The sequence below is a fragment of the Glossina fuscipes genome, unplaced genomic scaffold, assembly GCF_014805625.2.
Source record: "Glossina fuscipes isolate IAEA_lab_2018 unplaced genomic scaffold, Yale_Gfus_2 0, whole genome shotgun sequence".
NCBI lineage: Eukaryota > Metazoa > Arthropoda > Insecta > Diptera > Glossinidae > Glossina > Glossina fuscipes.
Window position 1 is genome coordinate 27,348,956 of NW_023998414.1, and position 23,514 is coordinate 27,372,469.

A 23,514-nucleotide genomic window follows, 5' to 3' on the forward strand; every position below is an offset into this window, starting at 1 on the left:
CCTGTACAAACAATCTTCGAATAAACAGTGTTTGCCTCGAGGGTGAATAATCTTGCCAGGGAATTTTTGAATATCTCTGAGATTTTTATAAAGGACAAACAATTTTCTAGGGTAGAAAAATTCCAAAATAATATTAATATATTGCGTCTAGAACAAAATAAATGCGCCCTATATAGTAACGTTCAGTAATTGACTTTGTATTATAGTAAGTAGTAACATTTTAATTTATAAATTAATTTATCTGTGATGTTATTTTTTAATTAGACGCATTAAAATTCATTACACCCTACAAAAAATAATCGAGCAACGGTTTTAGTTAGTAAGTAAGTGTAGCATCAAAATTTTATTTCTATTGGTCTCAAATTAATCGAAATAAAATATTTCACTTTTATGATGCTTCGATATGATAAATATTTATTTTAACTCTATTAAGATTGCCAGCTCACAAAAATTTTAAATGCAACAATGGGTTTTATATGGTGTGGACATCATTCAGTTGACATGATACTTTGGCATACGAATATTAAAGATTTTCGCGCAAAAATTGTTGGAGAAATTTTAGTTCATTTATAAATTAGATTAATTATTAAAGTTTAGGCTGGCCGGCACTATAAACATGGATGGTAAATGTGATTGATTGAATTGTTAAAATTTACATACAATAAGAGAAAAGTTTTATTAGGTATTCCGGATGACATGTGGTCTTCTTACAAGCAATTGTACAAGGTGATTGAACATACATTTGCGAATCCTACTGAGCAAGCGATCAGCAATTTTGAAAACTGCTTAAAAAGACATAAACAAACACTTTCATCAATTTTAAGAAACCCGGTAAGTGGTATACTTCTTTATTCCTTTTCCTCTCTATGAGGCCAAGTATTTTCTTGAACAGGCATTAAAAACTCGGAATTTTTAAGCATTTGTTTGCTTGGTCAAAGATTGAAATAGTAAAATTAAAACTTGTGCCGTAAGAGGAAAATACAAAAAAAAATACTCTTTTGTACAGTATGTCTATTAAGGAACTCCCTTACCTAGGTTGATTGAGTCATCGGAAATCCTTCAAAGAATCAGTACGCTTAATCAACGCGGGTAGCGGATTCCGTTTAGCGGTGTGTGTTTTTATCCATTTGTATATTGAAATGACAGTGGTTTTCACTTGAAAATTTTTCTTTATTACGTTAAGTTCAAAAATTAGCATGTAGTTGGTTCCATGCACAATTTATAATGATTCGAATATATTTATCGTTTGTCTACATTTGAACTTTTCAATTTTAGTGCCCTAAGCTTGGTGTTAAATGTTCTTTATGTTCACTGCAGACGAAAGTATAGTACCAAGCAAAAAAAAAAAAAACTTTTCTTAAGAACCACGTTAAGAAATAGAACTCGTGCTAACTCTAAGCTTGTCTGTCCCTCTGGCCATCTTATATGTGTTCAAGTTGCAGCTTTCATATTTTCCGATATTTTCATGAAATTTGATACACTGTCGTATTGGTCGAAGGACGAACGCTATTGAAATTTGGTCAGATCGGGTCACCTTTTCAATCACTACCAATATAGCGGACCGTTTTCCCACCATTTCCATTATAACTCCTTATTTTATAAAATCGTTATGTGAGTAATTGAATTAAACGACTTAGCGTAGGCTATTTAATGGTATGCCGCGTCCAATATAGTGCTTTTACTTGTTCTTGTTGCAATCTGGTGAGAATGAAACGAAAGAAATTCAAATCAAATTTTTTATTATAGATAAAGTTATAGAATCATAACTATGATGTCTGCGAGCAAATAAATAGACGACTTTTAACAGATTCGGTTGCTTCAATATATATATATTAATACGATTAATAAAAAACATTCTGTTCGAAGTGGTCATTTTAGTTCGAAAATGAGAGACAGCGGGAAGGAGCCCTATCAATTGAAATGGGTATTCCTTCTGTTATATTGGTTGAGCTTTTAACGAAAACTTGAAGCTCCTGAGCTCCTTAGGAAGCAATTCGACATCTTCATTTTTGTCATTTCATTTTCCGTTCTTTTACGACAACGAAGTAAGTCAGTTACTGATTTTTACGGTTGCATGTTTGAATCGTTCGAATCAACAATGGGCGCGGGTCGCGTAAGCAACGACTCAATTTGGAGATTTGGTATTAGTTATGGCGGCCGCGTTTCTTCTCTTGTTCAAATTGTGTTGCAAAATTATAGCTTTTTTTTTCTGTGCAGAGTTTAAACTGTCGACAAAAATTGCGGTTAAAAGACATGTAATCCAAATTAGTTCTAACAACTTGGGCTAACAACTAACTACTTTTTCCGTTCTAAAATTGGCGGGCTGTAACGCGACGAATATACAAAAATAAAAATTTTTGATTTCATGAAAATGATATATCGTGAGTACAACATGAACAGTACACGTGCAAACTATTTCTTCTATTTATTTATTATTTTCATTGTTTAGTAAATAGTACAAATATAGTTAATTTATTTTAGCCCAAAAATGAGCGCAATCGTGAGCAGCTAAAAATACATACCTCGCAGGGCATTCCAATATCTGGGAGTAGTCGGACAATGGTAGTTTCAAAAGACTTTGTGGATGAATGTATAATTATTTCTGACATGTACGACTTAGATGAATTTCTAGCGTTAGAACTTCTTTGCACAGCGCAGCGCCAAATGCCACAGCACCCGGGCTTGCCCAGAGGTATTATTGCAATCCTTTTATATTACGACGGTCGTAAAGCGATTGCAACTTCATTAAGAGATTTATTTCAAGTCACAAATGGTGTATCTTGGATTTCGGAATTACCAAAGGAGGTAAGAACAGATTATAAATTTTCATAAAATATATTATGATTATATATTTTTTCAGTTAACAAGCATAGTATCATCTTTCACCCAATCCATTGTGGAAGATTCGAACGTACTGGATAGAATTTTAGATCTTTTGGAAGTAGAATTGGATTTGACTAATGAGGTATGTTTAGCAGCAATACACATCTTTGCTATTTTATAATAAACGCTACACAATATTTTTTGTTCCGTTTGGGTATTATATTTTATGTATACTCCGAAGAGGAAAATGTCGCTTTAATACTTATTTGATGAACTTGTTATTACGAAATGTGGAAGAGTCTTTTCCCAAATTGTTGAATACTAACCCTTTCCTGCAATAAAACTCATATATGATTCGTGAGATTTACTTGACCAAAATTTAGATTAATTTAAAATCGAAAATTTAGAAAGAAAAAGAAACTAATGATAACAAGAAAAAAACCTTCTTGGAAAGAAACATAACGTGTACAATAAATACCTTAAAAAATAATAAGCGGTATAAAATTAAAAAAAAAATAAATAAAAAAAATAAAAGGCGAAACTATAGTTGATTTAAGTTAGCCGCAGAAGAATTATTAGAATTTACTTGTCATAAAAAATTTATTGAATTTAATATTCTCGTAGACGCTGCTTTTAGCTAAAAATCGTGCACTCGGCCCCAGTAAACATCAAAATCAGATTACAGAATTGTTTCAAAATATTCGATTGGCGTTGGTAACGGCTTTATTTAATTGGTCTGCTCAAAGAAGTCTACCCGCAACGATAGTGACCAGGCTAATAAAAGTCCTATCTAAATATAAATCGACTGAAGCTAGCGGCTCAATTGATGATGTTACGCTAACAATGTTGTTTGCACTATTGTACGCGTACGATACAAGCATATTGCAAACGCAGGAAGATAATCCTTTGATTCAGAATCTGAATATGGTTAAAGATGGCGAATTTGCTCAACAAATATATAATGTCTTGATGTCGGAAACGATACCTGAGCAGAACGATGGAATCAATAGTTTTATTAAGTTTTCATTTGGATTATCCCTATGTGGTTTACGACATGCTTCGCAATATTTGCAAAGTTCTGTATATAAAGTCGTCAATCACGATGAACAACTTGTCGATGATGCCATTTACGCAAACGTGTTCAAATTTATTTATTACTTTCTTTTAGAGAAAGACATAATATACAAGTAAGAATAATTTTTCTTATTATTATCATTATTTCTAGGCAAACGACTTATATATATATATATATGCATATTTCATTTTTTATAAATTTATTTAGGAATGAGTTCTTCTTTAGGCGTTTACATATGCTATTTACCGATTTCATTGACTTTATGCACTCGAAAGTGACAGAGTTACGAGGTCGAGCGGATGAAACGGCAAAAACTGTAATGAGTTTCATAAATGAAGGGTTGGAACCGCCTGCCAATTTGGATTGCAATTTTGAAATGCTTACATTATGCATTGGAAAATTTTATAAAAATAATTGCGCTAATCCTTCACTTTGCATGGAATATTGGGGGCCATTAGACGTGTCGCAAGCTTCTGCAAAATCCACAACACGTTCTGTATCGCTTTTTAAATTTATACGCCTAGCCGGAGAATTATTGCCAAGAACGCTTTTCGTGCCCTACTTAAAAATGATAGCTGGGCTTAGCTGTTATGAGCAATCGGCGAGAAATACTTTTAATCTATTAAAGCAAACGAGCGGATTAACTGGAAGTTCAACGTTATCGTGGGAGCACTTTTTTTCTTCTCTTACTAGATACTACACGTAAGTGCAATTTTACTTTTTTGTATTTCATAGATGGCAGTACGCGGCAACGGCAAAACGAAATTAGGAAACCATATGAAATCATGTTTGCTGGCACTATTTCCTGTTGGTAGTTATCTACTAGATCCATTTATTTTGAGTAGTCTTCAATTTTCTTTTAATATGTATAGTCTGTAAAATTTTTTCACGCATGCAAAGTATGTTAGTTTTATCCTTTCATTTGCAACACTTGGAAATATACGTCAGAGACACTATTAAGGTCATATTTGCCTATTTTCTTTTCAATCGCACTTGGCATATACCAAGTTATCATCTAATAGTTGATCGCCGCAGAACAAGTTTGAAAAACGATGAAATTTTTATTCATAATAGGCAAAAACACACATCTTGCAATGAATGCGTAACACCTGTAGATCAAAAATTTTTTACATATACAATATATGTCTAACACGATCATACAATTCATGGTGAAAATACTAACTGACAACTTATCAAACACACGTGTTAACACATTAGTTAAAAGCATAATAAAACTGTATCCCAGGCTCATTTAAAAGATCAATGGAAAACCATCATGATAGCCAATAAATGTAAAATGTTTTTAGACTATTTAGTATTAATTTGATGGGATGGATATTGATGAAAAACTATCCAATCTATCTGTATGTCTTTCTCACTACATACGTTCTGTTTATCAATGCTAATCTTAAGGGATCTAAAAAATTAATGCTTTTAATTCTATCAATGCGTATGAGGTGTTCTCATACCGGTCTATTCTTAACTTGCGTGTAGAAACTTCCAGTTTACAGAAGGACATGGTTGAAAAACTCGAGTATGTATAGTTTACGGCGTCCCTGCAAATTCTTTCCAGATGCTGCAAACGTTTTGACCAATCGAATATATTCTTATTCTGTGACAGTGATAATCAGCATAAATCAAATGAGAAAATTATGCATTATAAATTTTCATTCAATTTCTTTTTTGAATTTCAGAAATTTAAGGCAAGAATATTGCTCATCAACTGAAACAATTTATCGGAGTCGCGCCGTAAAGCGTGCTATTAATCCAAATGAAATTGAAGGCCTGGGAGTCGTACTAGAAGTAATACGATCAGTTGCAGAATATGATGAAGTAGCCCGAATTGCCATGTGCGAACATCCTAATTGGAATCCCCTTTGCACTTTAATAGGTATAAATATAATATATATTGTAGTTCTCAACAAGAATTACGATGCTTATTACAATGTTATGTTAAAGATTGCATACACTCCTGATTAGACATGGTGTAAAGATCAAAATAATTATATCGCTTTGGAAACATAAATCGTCTGAGCTAAATAGAATAGAAGATGTCTCAAATTTTGAGTAACTTAAGGGGTTACATCATCATTCCAAATTTTTCAGGAAGTCAACTTTTTATAACCGACGTCACCTGGGCATATTGACTTTGGCTAATTGAGTTTGTTCGATTATATGTGACATCTAGAAGGATTTGCGAGAGACCTATCTGACGTCATCTGTTGTAAACGATATATTCAGTTTGTGCGAATGTATGTAACATCTAGAAGGACTTGCGACAGGCTTACCTTTTATTATATCGACCTATTCAGAATGCTTTTCTGAACTGATTGAATGAAGCCTGCCTGTAAGTCTGGTCATCTTGTTTCTTATGTTCAATCTACAAATTTGAGACAATTTGATGAAATTCGATACGCTGATGTGTTTTGCTTCAAAGATGATGGCTATTGAAGATGATTCGTATCGTGCCAAGTTATATTTAATATCGTTATACGGATAGCTAGGATGGTGTTTTTTTAATGATGATCGGTGACCCGCTATACTATGTGCAATTGTTTAGATTAAGTTTTCGTATAAATTTTCTTCTGTTTTCGCTTACTAGTGTAATGAATAATAAAAATCATAATATAATATATATTTATGTTGAATGTATTTGAAGTTTTATAAAATTTCTTATCACGCGATCTGAACTTCTTATAGGTTTATTAACATGCTCTATTCCGCTCGCTTTGAAAGCCGACATTTTGCTTGCACTTGCGGCTTTGGGGAAGTCTAGAGAAACAGCCAATTTGCTATGGAATAATTTAGAGGCATCGCAAATCATTGAGACTATACCCAGCACCAACACACACAGTCAGTATATATTAATAAGTATAAATTAAATGTTTTATATTGCTCCAATTAGTACTAAGCAAAAACAGGTACCGTTTTTATACCCATCACCGCAGGATGAGGAGTATATTCATTTTGTTAAAGCGTTTGCAAAAACCCGAAGCAAGCATATCAGAGACCACACAAACTATATATATATTTTTGATCAGCATAAAATGTTAAATCGATTTAAGCATGTCTGTCTGCTCGTCTATATAAATGAATGCAAAAATGAAACTATCGACTTCGAATTTGGCAGACACATTGAAAGCTCTTGCTCGCAGGTTCTTATTGAAAATTAATCAAACCGGTCGAAGAACATACCTACAGCACCATTTAAACTGAGTACACCTCTGCTTCTCAAGGGGAATGAAAAATTGGTTTTTTGCTCATTACTCATAAACTATAGCAGAAAAATGTACAAAAATTTGAACACATATTCCATGGGCGATGCCGTAGCATTTGTGCATAAAAATGGGAAAAAGTGATTACGGCTAACCAATATTATAGGGTCTCAAACTTTAATCGGGTTTTCAATACCTTTATAACGTGCAGAAACAAGCTTCGAAAATACCATACAGCATACAAATTCTTGGCCATTTCCAATTTAAGGATACACCTAACTAAACATGTCCGCCTGTTCGTCTGTAAATTTGACTGTTCGCACAAGTTTGTAATATTTGTGGTAAACATTCTCACGTTAACGAAAATGAAGATATTGTCGAAAGACTTTGCAAAAGAGTTTGGAATTGACGTAAACTTTTCCAAGGACACACCTACGATACCCACATGCCTATGCGAAAACAATTTTTAGTTTGAAAGTAGAAGCAATCGGCTGCGTCGACTGCACATTAAAGAGCATGAGAACTTTGTTCTTTTACTTTTGTCTTTTTGTGAGGTAAACAGTAATGGGTATAAAAGATTCGGTCTTGACCGAATTTAACTTTCTTACTTGCTTTTTATTCATATATCACAGTTCTTGAATTAGTTATGACATTTTTAAAATCGTTGCTTTTGAAAATTTATTTTTCCGAAGCAAACATTTATTTAAACTTAAGCGCACTTTTATCCTATCAATAATAACATAAACATTTTGTATTTAAAGGCACGTCCAATATCGTCCTGGAGATAGAGCAAAATGAATGCAGATTAGAAAAATATCCGCTGACACAAGGAATTTTGGAATTATTATATTCTCTTATTACATCAGGGATACCAAAGAATTTGGGATGCGGTTCTCGTAAGCCTGGGTTTGATCCTTACTTAAGGTTTATAGTCAACAATATTTTTCTCAAATTTTGCAACAGGTATAGCATTGCCACCATAATTATTTTAAATAGGCCTTGATCTTGATATATATTTTCTTGCATTTTCATTGGTTTTCATGTTCACTAAAAGCCGGTAAAGATGAGGAGAAGCTAATTGATTTCAATATTTGACCATATCGGTTTCTTTGCTGTTTGCTGTCATTTAAAAATTTTTGTGAAGAATAAATTTGAAGCTACTTTTCTATGAGTAAAAATGAAACAAATCGTCCGATGGGCCTGTCCGTCCACAATAAGCGAAAACCTGAGCATTTCTCCCTTCTTATATATAATGGACTCAAAATGATGAATTTTTATGAATTGTCTTAAATTTCGTCATAATAAAATCTCTTTGTTACCCGAAGAATGCTATGAGATCGTCAAGAAAAAAAATGTTTTTTTTTTTTAAATTTATACGATGAAGCCTTAATATATCGTATGAATAGATTTTCGATCTATACGACAATCGAATATCGTATACAAGCTGCGACCATTTTTAAAAGATTCGGCTCAAAGATTCGAATACAATTTACTCGTTGTCCTTCGTGTTAACGTAAAAGAAAGGTTGCATAAATTGGTTGTGTTAATTATAGGGGCACACCTCACGATTTATTGATAAAAATAAAAGACAAAATCACACATTGCCGAAAAAAGCTCCATGAGTCTATGGATCTATCATTGATGCAAGTCCATTAAGATTGCAAATGCGTTAAAATAATAATCATTTATTTGGGATATGATAATCTGCTATCGATTTAGGGAATTTGAAGTATATATTAATATGCTCTTATCAAAGTGTTAAAAATAAATATCAATATATCAATCATTCTTTCATTTATAGGAACTATAAAGATCCTATTGAGAAATGGATAATTGGCGTTAAGTGTTTAAAAATACTGCAATATCTATTGGATACATATGAGGTTAAATCTCAGCACTTCGAAGAGAACAAAAGCGATGAAGCACCTCCAGGATTTCATATAATGCTTCAACTTCAGACCAAAACGGAATTTCTGCGCTTGATATTATCAATTATTGATACGGTTCATGTTTACTTGGATGCATGTAAAAATTTTCCTGGCAAGATCCATGTGGAAGAATGTGCTCTATATTGTTTAAAAATAATTCGATTTGGCTTAGTTCACCAGGATGCGTTCCTTGAGGCGCACTCGCTGGCTAATAGCACCATATTACTGTGTGGTCTTAAAAAAATATTATTAGATATAAATCCTCGAACAAAGAAACCAGATCACCTATTAAACACTACAAGTTTCATAATGTACTCAAATTGGTTACCCAGTAATTCTTTCGAAGCTGTTAAAATTCTTCATGTCATTTCAAAGCAATCTATTATGCACTCGCACATTTTCGAAATATTAACGCAAAATGAGAATACCAGAAATAGACTGCGTCAAGGATTTGTGGAATGCTTGGAACACGATTACATACCGTCAAATAATGTAGTTAAAGTGGACGGTGTGGAACCATTAAGAATCGAACTGCAAACAAAGGAGGCCATTCTCGAGCTAATTCAAGACAATTTATACCATCCATCACCAAATTTAGCTTTCTTTCTATTGGGCTTTGATAACGACAAAGATCACTTATTTCAAAATCAACGATTAGGTATCCTTGAGTGGAGTAGTAACTGCACAAAGTCATTGATCAGTCTTTTAGATAATCATTTGGAGGTAAGTGATCCGAAAATATTTACAAAACATATGAATTATGCACAAGTCGATGTAAATAAATGAAAATCGCTTACATATAATTTATCAATTTCTCAAAGGACTGGATTTTTATGTCATTTTAAAAATTCCAAGCTATTCTTTAAAAGGTCTTGCACTAGATTAGCTTACGTGAGCATGTTTCTAGACAAGAGAAATCGATTCTCACAAGCAAGGAAATACTTGATAATCATTAGTTCAATCGTGTACACAGAAATTGTAAAGCAATTGCAAATCTCTTAATTGTGAACATGGCAGCCAGTTGATCGGGAGTCAATTTACACTTCCTTCTTATTTGTATAGTCGCCAAAATAATTGTTGGCAAAACTTGTAGATAAAAGCTTCCGTGAATTATATGGCACTTGGTGAATATTTTCATCATCTTTTAGACCGTTAATCCTTGCAGATAGTAAATTGTGAAGCTTCTTGTGCGGTTAGAGTGATTGCAATCTTTTTGCATCAAATAAAAATATGTGCGATTTTTCTAAAAATGTTCGACGGTTAGATAATTACATAACGGGACGTTGAGTGCTCGAGAATATGTAAAATATTTTAGATCCAGTATATGTTCATGTTCCGCTTGAAATGATTAATAGATTTCCGTTCTTTATTTGCGTATTGATAGGAGCATAGGAAATGTTTTGTCTCCTCACGCGATTGTCGGTTCATATATACATTTACATAAGCCGAATATTTTTGATAGTGTAAATGTGATTAAACAAATACGCGGTTGCTTCCAGACCATTACATAGTACATAACACACGTAATATACGCAAAGTAGTTTGCAACGAAATACGAAACAACGTAGCGTTCTTCAACTTTAACTTTGTAAGTTTGTTGCTTTCGATTTTAGTCATTTTTTTTACAAACAATAACCATAAGCTCGGACACTTTCAGAACTATTTTGGTAGTTGAAATGCAAATAGTAATTTATTAATCGTATAAAATTTTCGGGATCCTATCAATACATACACATGATATGATCATTGATTTATTTAAGAGAGTATATATAATAAAATTAATTATTTTAGATGCGGAATTTAACCACATGTTTGGATATTGATATGGAAAGAATAGTGGAGCGAACATTTTGTTTATTGCATTCCCTATGTGCTATTCAGAAGACGTCTGATTCAATTCTTCGCTATATACGTTCGCGTAACGATTTTTTATATCGTCATTTGAAGGAGTTGCCTTTAGTTAAAATGGATAACTCAAGTGTCATAAAGCAAAATAGCTATTTATTTAAGTGCGCTGCCATAGAATTGAAAATTACGACCGCCAAAGGGCAGTTGTCTAGATTTGAACATATATGTAAGCTATTTTTAGGAGTATCTGCCAAGGGGAATCAGGAAATCTCGCCAATCGAATTAAACAATTTTTTTACGCATTCGGCAAATGTGTTCGGGGAGGCCGCGTTAAACAATTCACCATCTAAAGACCATAATATATTGCTATCCGACGTTTTAAATTGTATTGAATTTGAGGATGACAAGTTGCCAGACGCAAAATGGAATTACTTTGACAATGCAAAGATTAAACCGTTATTAAGCGAATGTGAGCACAAATCGGAGCAAGAGGTCAAATTGGTCGATATTAAAAAATTGCGCTCAATACTTCACAGCGAATTAAAAACAATACAAAATATTGCCAGCGGGCAACGCAAGATCATATTGAAAGAAATTGAATCCGTACTTTTGTATGCGGTTAAAGTGAACGAACAAAGGCGCAAACACTTTGCAACAATCAAATTTGTAGAAGCATGGAGTCAGGTAAATAAATTTTTCTATTTTTAAGATTTCTATTCAGTTGTGTGTTATTTTTTTAAATTCTGAAATCATCATTTTTTATTGCAGGTTACCGAAGTGCTCTTCAACTGTGCGCCAAATTCATGCTTGCCGCCAGCAATCAAACAAGAATTAATAATGGAAATATTGCAAAAAATCCTCAATAAGGTTACTTTAAATCAACTTATGTCCGAAGAAGCCATACTAATGTCTGGGACCATTTTGTTGCTATTAGCGAATTTAAGTAACTGTTTTTCATTAACGCCGGAAAACGGTGCGTAAATTTTTTTGCTCACCGATTACTCGATTTATTTTATATAAAAACAAAATTTTTCACTTTGGTAGCCATACCCTATCGTATGGTTTTTTTTGATGTTGAAAAGTTTTTCCTTTTAATCTTTTAATTAATATAAGCCTTGAAGCAAATTCGGTTTGCTTATTTAACTTACAGTCATCTACTTATAGTGTATGTATGTGTTTGCTACACCATGTAAACGTTGATATAGATCCGTTTGCTGTCAAAGTAAATTCCCGAATCGAATCGAATCCGTCTAATCGTAACGAATCTTGAGATAGCTTAATGAAGTATCGCACAGTAATGTGTTTTGCTCGAAGGACAAACGCTATTAAAAATTTGTAGAATTTGCTGCTTTGCTAGTGATTGCCAACAATAATCGGTGGAAAGTAGTATGTTAGTATAATCAACGAATGTCGGAAATATGGATTGTGTGGAAGTAATTCTTAAGATTTGTCTGAAGATTTTTTTTGGTCTATGACGAAAAAAGATGGAAAAATGTTATTTAGCCATTTGCTATCTATAACTTTTTAACTTGCTCCATATATCTTCTTTCGGAGCGTAAAATTTCGCAGCGTCTGTTCCTTTTTAAAACGCATTCATTCCCCGAATGGGGAGAAATTTTGACATTTTTGTTTAATGCATTAATATAATTGAATACAATTTTTAATTTCAGCCTTAGAAATGAACGATAGTGACGAATTTAAGGATGGAATCAGTACATCACATGTCAAATCGAATGCGTTGAACTTAAAATACATTTTAAAACATATATTGGATTGGATAATTGTTAGTGGCGTGTCTTCGCAGAAGCTGCGAATTAATTTGTATGCGGCACTTTTAAAATGTCTGACTGTTATAAAGGCGCAAAACAAAAATCAAAAGTCGAACAAAATTGAAGAGGATCAGTAAGTACTTTATTATATATATATATATATATATATATATATATATTATCATTAGCATGCAATGAAACGAATGATTGCGAATGAAAGAATCTACGACATTCATTGGGGATTTAAAATTTTTTAAATAACCTGAGCTAATTTTTGAAAAATTCACCAATTAGAATTTTCGTACATATTTGAGTTTGTTATTACGTGGTACTAAAAGTGAGATATGGTGTACACTCTTTCATATTTATTCATTTTAACTGACGTAAAGTAAAACAAAAATTACAATTAAGTTGTATTAACCTTATAGAAGTATTTATCAATTTGAAAGTTTTGGAGATTAAAACAAGGCGGCGGCCGAATCTCGCATATCTCGCATTATGCTTTTTTGATTCTACTCGAAAGAGTTCTCGTTTATTTGTTATCCATATCGCAGGTGTTATTAAGAAAAAATTAAACCACCCGATCGCGGTGTCTGCCATATCCATTTTAGAATTAATCCATTAACTCATTTTTGAGCAGATCAAATATATTTTCATTTGGGAAATGTATAAAATAGTTTTAAACATTCTATCCTGCTTGTCTTACGATAAATAAGCATAAAATATCAAAAAAATTTAAAAAGAAATAAAATAAAATTTAATTACTTGTAACTTTGTGTGGGCATGGCCGATTGTTATCACGTATGCACGCAAAGGGTACAGTGCTCCGCAAAGTAAATGTGGAAAATTTCAGCCTTTTTGCTTTAATAATTTTTTTGGTGAAAAAAAAAAGAAAAAAATGAAGATGCCTTCAGTTTACGCTGCACTGCGGGCTTGTCTGCTCTGACCAATTTGGTCCATTCTCAATATTTCTAGTAAATTTCAAGGCGATTTTCTCACGTGAGTGCCAACAAATAACTTTTATTTTTGTCTATTTGCAGCTTTGTGTCCCGCTTAGATAAATCGATTGAAAATATTAATGAAGCCCTTGATCCGAATCAAGTTCGTATGCTTGTGAAAGTACTTTCATCGTTTGGTGATAAATTAATGCAAATAATATGTCACGATTGTATTGCCGGCCATGATATATGTAAAATATTGGCTCTAGCATGCATTGATGTCTTGCTAGAAGTAGAAGCGATGACAAATTTCATGAGTTTCATTGATAATCGCGGTTACTTACCGCACATTGTCGAAAGCTTATTAAAATCAAACGACGAATTGTGCAGAATTTTAAATAACATCCCAGAAAATATGAAGTGTCTATATATATATGAATCAAAAATGTCTATGTTTCTTTACTTAGCAAATACCTATACGGGAGCCGAGATGTTACTCTCGAATAAAATTTTAGAAGTTTTAGCATCTATGACGGTTTTCAATTTGCATCCTGATCTGAGAAGAACAGAAATTTGGCAAGCACAGGGATTATCGAGTTTCATATCACCGATCGATGTCCGCTTTCGACAAATCCTTTTCCCTGCGTTGCATTTGTGCGATTGCCTAGTAACCACATTAGGCAGTGAAAATCATTCGGTCATATCGCAAGTGGTGCATTTCCTTCTTTCCCATAGTGATATGATTGAATTGGTTTTACGATCCGTAAATTCATTTTCAGACCTCGGTTTATTGGAGGAGCTGGCATTAATTACAGGAGTTATTGCTCGCACTTTTGTTCAGGTACTTTAATAACTTTTACTATTTAACACGTTTCCTGTCATCTGTCACCTGTCACCGTACCGTTTTCAGCATAGGCTAAAATGGCAATTGCACGACAAACTCAGAGATATGATAATCTTAATCATATAATTTATGCAATGTCCTGAGGTTTAGAACACTGACTTACGATGTGCACCGATAGCATCGATGCATGTGGCGGTACCGTAATTAAACATTTTCTCTCATAAGCGAAATCACTAAAACTAAATTTGTTAGCATCTACCGACTAACATAATAAGCGACGTGGAAATGCCATCCACTTATTAGTACGCGTCTTGACAGGGAACGTGTTAAAAAAGTCTTAATTCTAAGAATGTACATAATTGTTTTTTTTTAAAAGGCTATATATATAAAATAATTATTATATATCATCCATCTTTCAAGGAAACCATCTCTTTACGAAATTTGGAGTTTATTAACGATGTAGGAGTTAATCTTTATCGAATTCGAAAGCTAATGTTATCCGTTCTCGCTCGATTTATAATCCGTGATTCACACTTTAAAGATATGACAAAATCTAAGAACACTGCTTACGAGCCGAATGAGCTAAACAAAGCTATTCATATAAAATATTTTTTGGAGGTTGCTGCTAATGTAATATTGTACTGTCGAAATGTGGTGTCTAATAACTCTGCAGATCACAAATCGTGCGGACTTTTGTTTTCGCCAAATATTACCGATGCAGTTCAAAACAGGTAAGTACCAGATAAATGAATATAGCTGTATAACGTTATCAACGCAGCACGCCCCCTTCCCGTAATTAGTTTTCATTCAACTCTTAAACGAAGCGCTAGAAATGCGACAAAATGCATATTTCTTGCTTTCGCAAATATTATTTTATCGGAAATGAAAATTTATTCCAACATTCATTTTATTGGAGATCGGACAACGGGGAAAGCAGAAAGCAATCTCCTCCAAAGTTATATGAGTTATAAATAATTGAACAATAACAAATTCAGAATGAATAGTTTTGCTGCTTCCTTCTCTCTGTTATTATCAACTTAATTGTTAACAAAATAAACCAAATAAAATCATATCCAATAAGATTTCCTTTCTTACTTAATATATATTAAATAAATATGAAATATCCAAAATACTACTATATACTACTATGCCTGCTATGATTACCTTTAACACATAGTATGAGTCAAAGCGGCTTTCAGGCGATAATATAACAGGTAGGTTGCAAGCATTTTTTTTTTTTTTTTTTTTTTTTTTTTGGTGGCTTTCATGTCTTAAAGGTCGTGTTCTATATTTGAAATTGATAGTGAAGATAGTTTTATTGTGACGACAGCAGTCGAATATCATACTCAATACCAAGCTACAAGCTTTGTAGTAAAAAGACACATTAGTTTCTCTTTCAACCCGGCTGTAACAAGTTCAGAATAGGGCCATCCCCTTTTCGAAATTCTTCTTTCTTCTTTAAGATGATGGCATCAAGTCCATGTTATAATTTTTTTTTAAATCATTTTATTTACTAATATAATATTCCATCATTTGCAGTCGCATGCTGCGACCGAAAATATTCTGTAGCTGCCATGTAGATAGCTTCAAAAGAAGTACATTTTTACATTTGCCGTTCGAAAATTTCGAACTGATCGAAATAGGATAGTAGTCCAATAGGGCAGCCTATGGCAGGTGAATATGATGTGGGTAGACCAACAAGTTCCCTATCTTTATTCATCTTTTTGTCGCATCACAATGGCAGTGTATGGTTTTGCATTATCGTGATGGAACAGAATTTCTCTTCTACTTGTTAATATTGGCCATTTCTCCATGATAGCTGTATTCAGTCTATCAAGCCTTCAAGCATACAAAAGGTATTCGCATTGATAGTTTGCCCGTGTTTAAGTGATCTATAGTACACTGGACTTCTTCTATATCACCATACACAGAACATTACTTTCCATTAATCAAGATTTGGTTTTACAATAGTTTGGCGGATGTTCCAGGTTCGCACTTAACTTTTTTTTTCTTCTCTTTATTCACGTAAAGGAATCACCTTTCATTTCCTGTTATGAGTTTGTCCAAAAACCATTTCACATTGTATTTAAGAAGCAGACATGAACAGAATCTCTAATGGCGCGATAAATTTCTTGTGCGGTATTGAAATATTCCTGCTTAAAGACAAGTCCAATATGTTTGGTGTGCTTTTTGCAATCGTTTTATGAATTAAATGAGACCGCACATGATGCAATCTACCCGTTTGTCTTGACAGGTCAAATGAAATCATTTAAAGGTAGTAAAATAACGGCAGAACTTTCCCACGAATCCACTCTATGATAATTACCTTTTAAGGAACGAAGCTTGGATAAAAAATTTGTAGTACTGCGGTCATATTATATATGGTATTTGATCATTTGTTTTAAAGCAATTCTTTTGTACTTTCATTTTCAGCGGAGACGCTACCACACGAAATCACTATAACCTTGCTATTATTGCTAATCAACTTAAAGGATCCGTCGAGTATTATCATTCTCAAAAATCTATCATAGAAGGACTTTTGCGACAAAAGTCAAATCTAAAGAACACCGGTTTTGATGTAACAGGTATAATTTTAACTCAAAACTTATCTTCTTCTTAACATTATTATTGATTGTTTCGCTAACTAACACTACTAACGACTACCGCGTGGGTCAATTTCAGCTCCAAAATTTTTTATGACTTTTATTTAGATGAAAAGACCTTTAAATATATATAATCTACTAAAAAGGCTAACTAACTAAAATGAATGTAATATATACCCAGATATAAGTCTACGGGAGAAGAAAAACTTCATATTCGATTAAAAATCAGTTCCCACCAATCAGTTCGCTAACAATTATGGATAGAATTTTCAATAATTTCAATTTATTTTCAATTTATTCTAAAGCACATTAGTGTACACGCTTTCAAGTGGTTACACACATGAAAAATGTGAAAAAATTATTTTCGAGGTTGTCTCAGTTTCTAACCTACTATATACGTGTATATAGGCCTTAACCGTTGCCAATTACTTAATTGATCAAGATATGTGCTGAATTTGAACTTCCGGTATCTACACTTTGCGACTGTGACAATTTGACAAAGATTATGGGTCAAATTGATCCATTTTGGATGCAAAACTTCGGTAGATCTAATGTTAAGAAACGTGTCTGCTTCTTTTTTTTTTTTTTTTCATTTCCCAGTTAAAATTTGAAAAATGAATGTTTTTGTTCAGTTCAAACAATATAATCAAAGTGTTCTCGCTTGAAAAATACGAATTTACTGATCATATATGATCATAGATTCAATCTGGCCGAAAAACAATCCATTAGTATCCGTTAGCGAAAGATACGTTTGAAATATGATTGATTTCTATGTTAGACTCTAGGCAGTTGGCTGAAGAATATAGAACAAACTTGCTTATTAACAACAAGCCCATGACCCCAAAGTGGTGGACCTCACGACTGAGAATGACTTTAAAAAGCAAGTCGTATATTTTTGGGAATGTTTTTATTAAACTTATGATGTTCTACTTACTATAGCTTCCGTTCTTGCATGAATGTGGTATTGGAGGCATGCAAGTTCATCTCTTTACACGCAGCAAGTTCATCTCTCGAAAACGGTGTCTTACCGATAAATTCGTGTCATCTCGTACAAAGTCGTAATATTCTCTTCACCTTTTTGCATATCGTAATCTTCGCAACTGTGTTTAAAGTGTCTAACGTATATAACGATTCGAATTTTGATTACAATAGTCACAAGTTATTTAAAAAACTCAAATTTTGACACGAGTTTGAGTATCTGCCAAGCAGTAGACTTACGGTTTACCATGAATAAATAGCAAAAAAGTAAAGGAAAGATCGGAAAGAGATTACTCGTCCCCAAAAAAAAACACTCTTTTCGGTTGAAGACTAGCGAGAGTATTCAAATAATATGTATTGTATTCAGCGCAATGGCTTTACCTTGTGTCTGCAGAGAGGAGCCACTAATTTACTTTATCACTTACAGCAGCTTCGGTGTTATGTGTGATAATAAAATCGAAAAGCCTTCGTTCCTTTGCCTCGTTGGCATCACTGTTAAATACTCCTTTACAGGGTATTTTAATCTGTTAGGAAATTTTTTATACGTTTGATAAATTTTTATTGAAGAATTCAAAAAAAGTCCTCGCCTAGCAAACCGATAACGTAAAAACTGGTACATCTTCTTAATAACAAAAAAAAAAAAAAAAAAAAAAGAAGCAAATAATCCAAAGTACTTTTAAGTATTATTTTGGCGGATCTGCAATTTTGCAATTGTCCTTCTGTCTCGTTGCATCTGCTTTTTATAAACTCGAGGATTTACTCGAAAGATAATGTTTATCAACAATGAATAAGTGTTGACGTCGAAACCGTCACTCGGCTTCGATGCGATATAAAGAGAAGTACTTCGGCATTTCTCAAACGAGAACAGTGTTGACAAAACAAGAAAAAGTCAAAAATGAGGCATTTTAGAGACGAGGGTAAAAGGAATCGAAAATATAAATACATTTCGAAAAAATTAAGTCTTCCAGCCTTTTGACCAAAGACCATGTATTATAGAAATTTTTAAATGAAATTAATGAAATAAAGTGAGAAGATGGTTCTATGTTGTTGTTTAGTCGAATTAAAATTTCTTGATTCGATAAAATGCGGAGATAAAAGACTAAAGAAAGGTAAAGTTACTGTACTGTAGTATGTATTCACACAATAGTCAATGCATATGTCAAGAGGACATGGATCATATTTATCTTATTTCATTTTATAGCTAATTATTTTTTAGATTAGACGGGCGAGCTTAAAATATATTTTTGCAAATTTAATTCATTTATAAAATTACATTTTCATTCCCATCACTACTGTCAGATGAGGGAATTTTGTTTCATTTCCTTAATATATGTAACACCCAAAAGGAAGCTTCGGAGATCTTATAAAGTACATATATTCTTGGTTAGCGTGAAATTCGGAGTTGATTTAGCCATGTTTGTCGGTCTGTATGGTGTGTTGTTGGCATTCTCATGGTCGCAAAAATGAAGCTATCGATTTTAAATTTGGAATAAGCATTGGAAGTTTCTTCACGCAGCTTAGTATTGAAAATGGGCCAAGTTGGTCAAAGCAGAAGCGCGCCGTGGAACGTAAACTGAACACAATAATACCAACGATATGGGTGTCACAATGAAAGAACTTGGAGAGTAGAATGCGAAAAGCATAGTAGTGGATATGGGAGATTAGATTCCCGCCGAATATAACTTTCTTGTACTTGTTTTATTTAATTTTATTAATTCCTTTCACTGACTGACTTAAAACGCATTCAAGTATAATTTATAATTATATTTATTTTTTCTAGCTCAATTAAAATGCGTTGAAGTCACAAAGCAATGCAATGACAAACAGAATGAGTTAAGTTTATGCGCCTTTATTGCGCAACAAAGTCTGTACTTACTGTGGTCCCACCTCGACGTTTATATGCGTTTTATTACGTCAAATACCCAGGATACGGGTTGCTATGAATCAGTTCGTAGCTTGGGTAAGTATAATAATTTGTTTTCTTTTTCTTCAATTTTAGTCAAGGTTGATATCCAAACATCACACCTTTTTACGTCCATCACTGAAGGATTGGGAAGTATATTCATTTTGTCAAAGCTTTTGCAACGCCCAGAAGCAAGCATCATATACCCCACAAAGTATATATATTCTTGATCAGCCTCAAATTTTAAATCGTTTTAGGCATATCTATCTGGTCGTATGTGTAATGACTGTTGTAAAAATCTTCTTGAAAGCTCTTGTACGCAGGTTGTTATTGAAAATGAGCCAAGTCGATGAACGGACACATTTTCAGTGTCACATATACTTACAAGACTTCCGTTTTTCAAAAGAAATGAAAAAACTAGTTTTTCACTCATTGTGCATAAACTATAGCAGATAAATATGCCAAAGATTTGAACTCATATTTCATGGACGATATTGTGTGGAAAAACGGTGAAAATTAATCGCGCCTACGCAATATTGTGTTGTCTCAAAATTTACTTATTTTTCTATACCTTTGTAAGGCGCAGGAACAAGCTTCAAAAACGCTATAAAGTATACAAATTCTTGGCTAATTTCAAATTTGTAATGCCTCTAGACATGTCCGCCTATTCGCCTATCCATCTGCCTGCCTGCGCAACCGTATAGTATTTATGGAGAACACCGTTTACAAATTTGCAGAAGAGTTTGCAAGTAACTTAAACATTTCCAAGGACACACGTACAATGCCCCCATACCTATGCGATAGCAATTTTTATTTTGAAAATTGAAAAAATTAGCCGTGCCCCACCATTTGAGAGTTGGTGTTGTGTTGGCCTTTGAAAAATGTCTATGTATAAGACTTGCTGTAAATCTGAAAGGTTTGAAATGGCGTCATGGACTAAAAATTTTGAATTTTTCATTTCGCATCCTTAATCCGTAACCCTTATCCTTAATCATAGAGCCATGGCGCACTATATAAATATATATAAATTTGCTTTTAAATTTTTTAGAACCCCTGATCAGAGATCTTATAAAGAATATTTAAGCTTTGTTGTTTTGTCCGATTTTAGTCGCTTCACCGCTTGTTGAAGCGTGATATAGAAAACTAAAACATGGTGTACATGTGTTTAGTTGTTCGCCGTACAGCAGATTCGAAAATGCTTACAAATGATTGTTGTTGTCGATGTTCTACAACTCGATAATTAAAAAAAAAAGGCTTTAAAACAAAGGTAGGCATGATCAGTCCATAGAAACTGTACCAAATTGATTGATAGAGGTATACCACTATCCGATAAAGCCTACTCTCCCTCCTTGTTCAGTTCTCTCTGGCTAATGTTGTGCTCATACACGTGCAGCGGGCATTCCCTGAGCGACGTGTCTAAAATGAAACCCTTACAATAATTGATTTAAAGTTTTGTACAAGCCTTCGGTGAGAGTATATAAAAAATGCATGAATTTTTAATGCTTTAATCAAGCTAAGGGATATAAAAATTTGTAAAAATTGTGAATATATATAATAATTTTCTTGACATTCTAAATATTTTACTCTCTTCTCCTGTTATTTATTCAAGCGACTTCTTTTTCTTTTCTTTTCAGAATCGACAACTGGTATTAAAGTCACACGTGCGGGTTTATTAAGCTTGAAAAAGACTTTAGTATCGGTTTTTAATGAAACATTTTCGAAGCAGTTATGTTCTATTATTGAAAACACAAACGAAAAGGATGTAGGTTTCAATAATGCCCTACTACGCAGAATCAAGTCATTAATTCAATTTGCTCCAGTTGAATAACTTTCCACTCGGTTGAGCGTTTTTAATAAAATATATTTACGCATAAGAAGTCTTTGAAATTTTATATTTTGTTTCATATACATACATACCTTTATTCTGTATTTCATATATTATTTTATTATATATTATGTAAACATTAATTAATACTAAAAATGAAAGCTTATCCTTTGCCTAATGTATTATTGAAAAGTTAGTTTCGGATTTCGATTTCGACTTTAAATGTATTTTATACGAAAACTCTCATCATCTATACTTAAGCTTTCATTCTCTCATTCGATTTACTTATATTCTCCATGCTCTAATTGCATAACTAATCGTTAGTATATGATATGCATGATGGAAATTTTAATATCGACCGAGATTCGTTTAGATGGGAGAGAGTACAAGTGTAAAATGCAACATCCTATTTAATCAACATTGTTGCTTTCGATTTGTGTCGTAGGAATTGTCCTTAGTTGAGCAGCTGTTCAAATAAGATTCCGAATCGAAAGCTCATCAAGAGTATACCGTGTGAATACAGTACTTATAAGGTACTACAATTTCCTATGTAAATCAAGCGGACTTGTGAAAATAAATGGAATTTGGTTTTTAACTTGATAGCATCAGTCTTAGGATATCCATGTAAAATTTGCTGGAAGCAGAAATCTAATACATCTTCGATAATGAGTTCAAAAAGCTATCTTAATACAATGAAGATTAAGCGGAAGACACGCAAACAGTTGTCAGGCAACCTCAAGGTGCCCATATTCATCGGAGGAAAAATGAACTGGAAACGAGTGTATAAAACTGAGAGAGAGTAAGGGGAGGGACTAATGTATTGCACAGATTTGTATGAAACGAAAAATTCCCAATATAATGCAAAGTGAACAAAAAGAACTTTGTGCAGCATTTTTTTTTTAATAATTAATTTAAAAAAAGAATTTTAGAAAAATTTTAAATCTATATCAAATAAAATTTAATAAATGCGAATAAATGCATTATTGTTTATTTAAGATTTCGAATACTCTTTTTTTTTCTTGATAGTACTTAAGCACAACTTTCTTTACTTTATTTTCTTTCTCTTATTCTTATCAAGCTACGCAAATGAAAAAAACCTATGAACCTGTTGAGTTAAACTTTCTGATGCTTATTATGTCTCAAGTAATTCCGATTTTTCACTATATATACAACAGACTACTTTTGGGATGGGTACACTTTTGCAAATTTGTAAATTTGTGCATTAGTATAGCTCCACCCCATTATTACAGCAATCGATTCAGTATCAGTTTTCGAATTTCTTTAAGCATATCGGTGCACATGTTTTTATATTCAACCTATATTCAGGAATTTTACCGCGTTGACGTGTCTCGGTCCAAGCCTGAGCGCTATTAAAAATGGCTTGGATTGGGACATGCGCACGACGACTCTACATAGAAAATTCTATTGCCAAAAAGTTATGTAAAGAAAACTTTCCATTTTTAATATTTCTTTAAACCTTTGCACTTGAGGGCTCCACAGCGGAGCCATTGTAAATAATTTGCAGTTCTTAGCATAAAAACAAAAACAGATCGTAAAAACTAGTAATCGGGTGTTTCGCTGTTGGCGACAAATGACGGTCGCGGCTTGGGGAAGAATTGCATTAGAGAGAGAGAGGTGAATGCTGTTTAATAGTCGATCTTGTCAAAAAATGGAACATTTTGTTAGAACCATTTGCCCAACAAAATTATTAAGTACTATTCTAAAGCATCTAATATAAAATAACGTTATGAACGACCGTAAGAGA

General features: G+C 33.1%; 1 protein-coding gene across 1 annotated transcript; it reads left to right on the top strand.

Moving 5' to 3' along the window:
• Positions 1–525: 525 nt before the first annotated feature.
• LOC119636811 (nuclear pore complex protein Nup205) lies at positions 526–21,815 on the top strand. The gene is made up of 18 exons (XM_038032456.1): positions 526–623; positions 683–831; positions 2,482–2,805; positions 2,861–2,965; positions 3,448–4,010; positions 4,106–4,600; positions 5,593–5,789; positions 6,599–6,751; positions 7,875–8,076; positions 8,915–9,764; positions 10,833–11,573; positions 11,658–11,862; positions 12,560–12,791; positions 13,699–14,437; positions 14,861–15,171; positions 16,874–17,025; positions 19,802–19,981; positions 21,559–21,815. The coding sequence occupies exons 1-18, from the start codon at positions 617–619 to the stop codon at positions 21,750–21,752; spliced, it is 5,799 nt and encodes a 1,932-aa protein (XP_037888384.1). The 5' UTR covers positions 526–616; the 3' UTR covers positions 21,753–21,815.
• The last annotated feature ends 1,699 nt before the right edge of the window (positions 21,816–23,514 follow it).

Coding starts and splice junctions, on each gene's coding strand:
- LOC119636811 (XM_038032456.1), top strand. Junction 5,790..6,598: donor TCCCCTTTGCACTTTAATAG/GTATAAATATAA, acceptor AACTTCTTATAG/GTTTATTAACATGCTCTATT. Junction 8,077..8,914: donor TTTCTCAAATTTTGCAACAG/GTATAGCATTGC, acceptor TTTCATTTATAG/GAACTATAAAGATCCTATTG.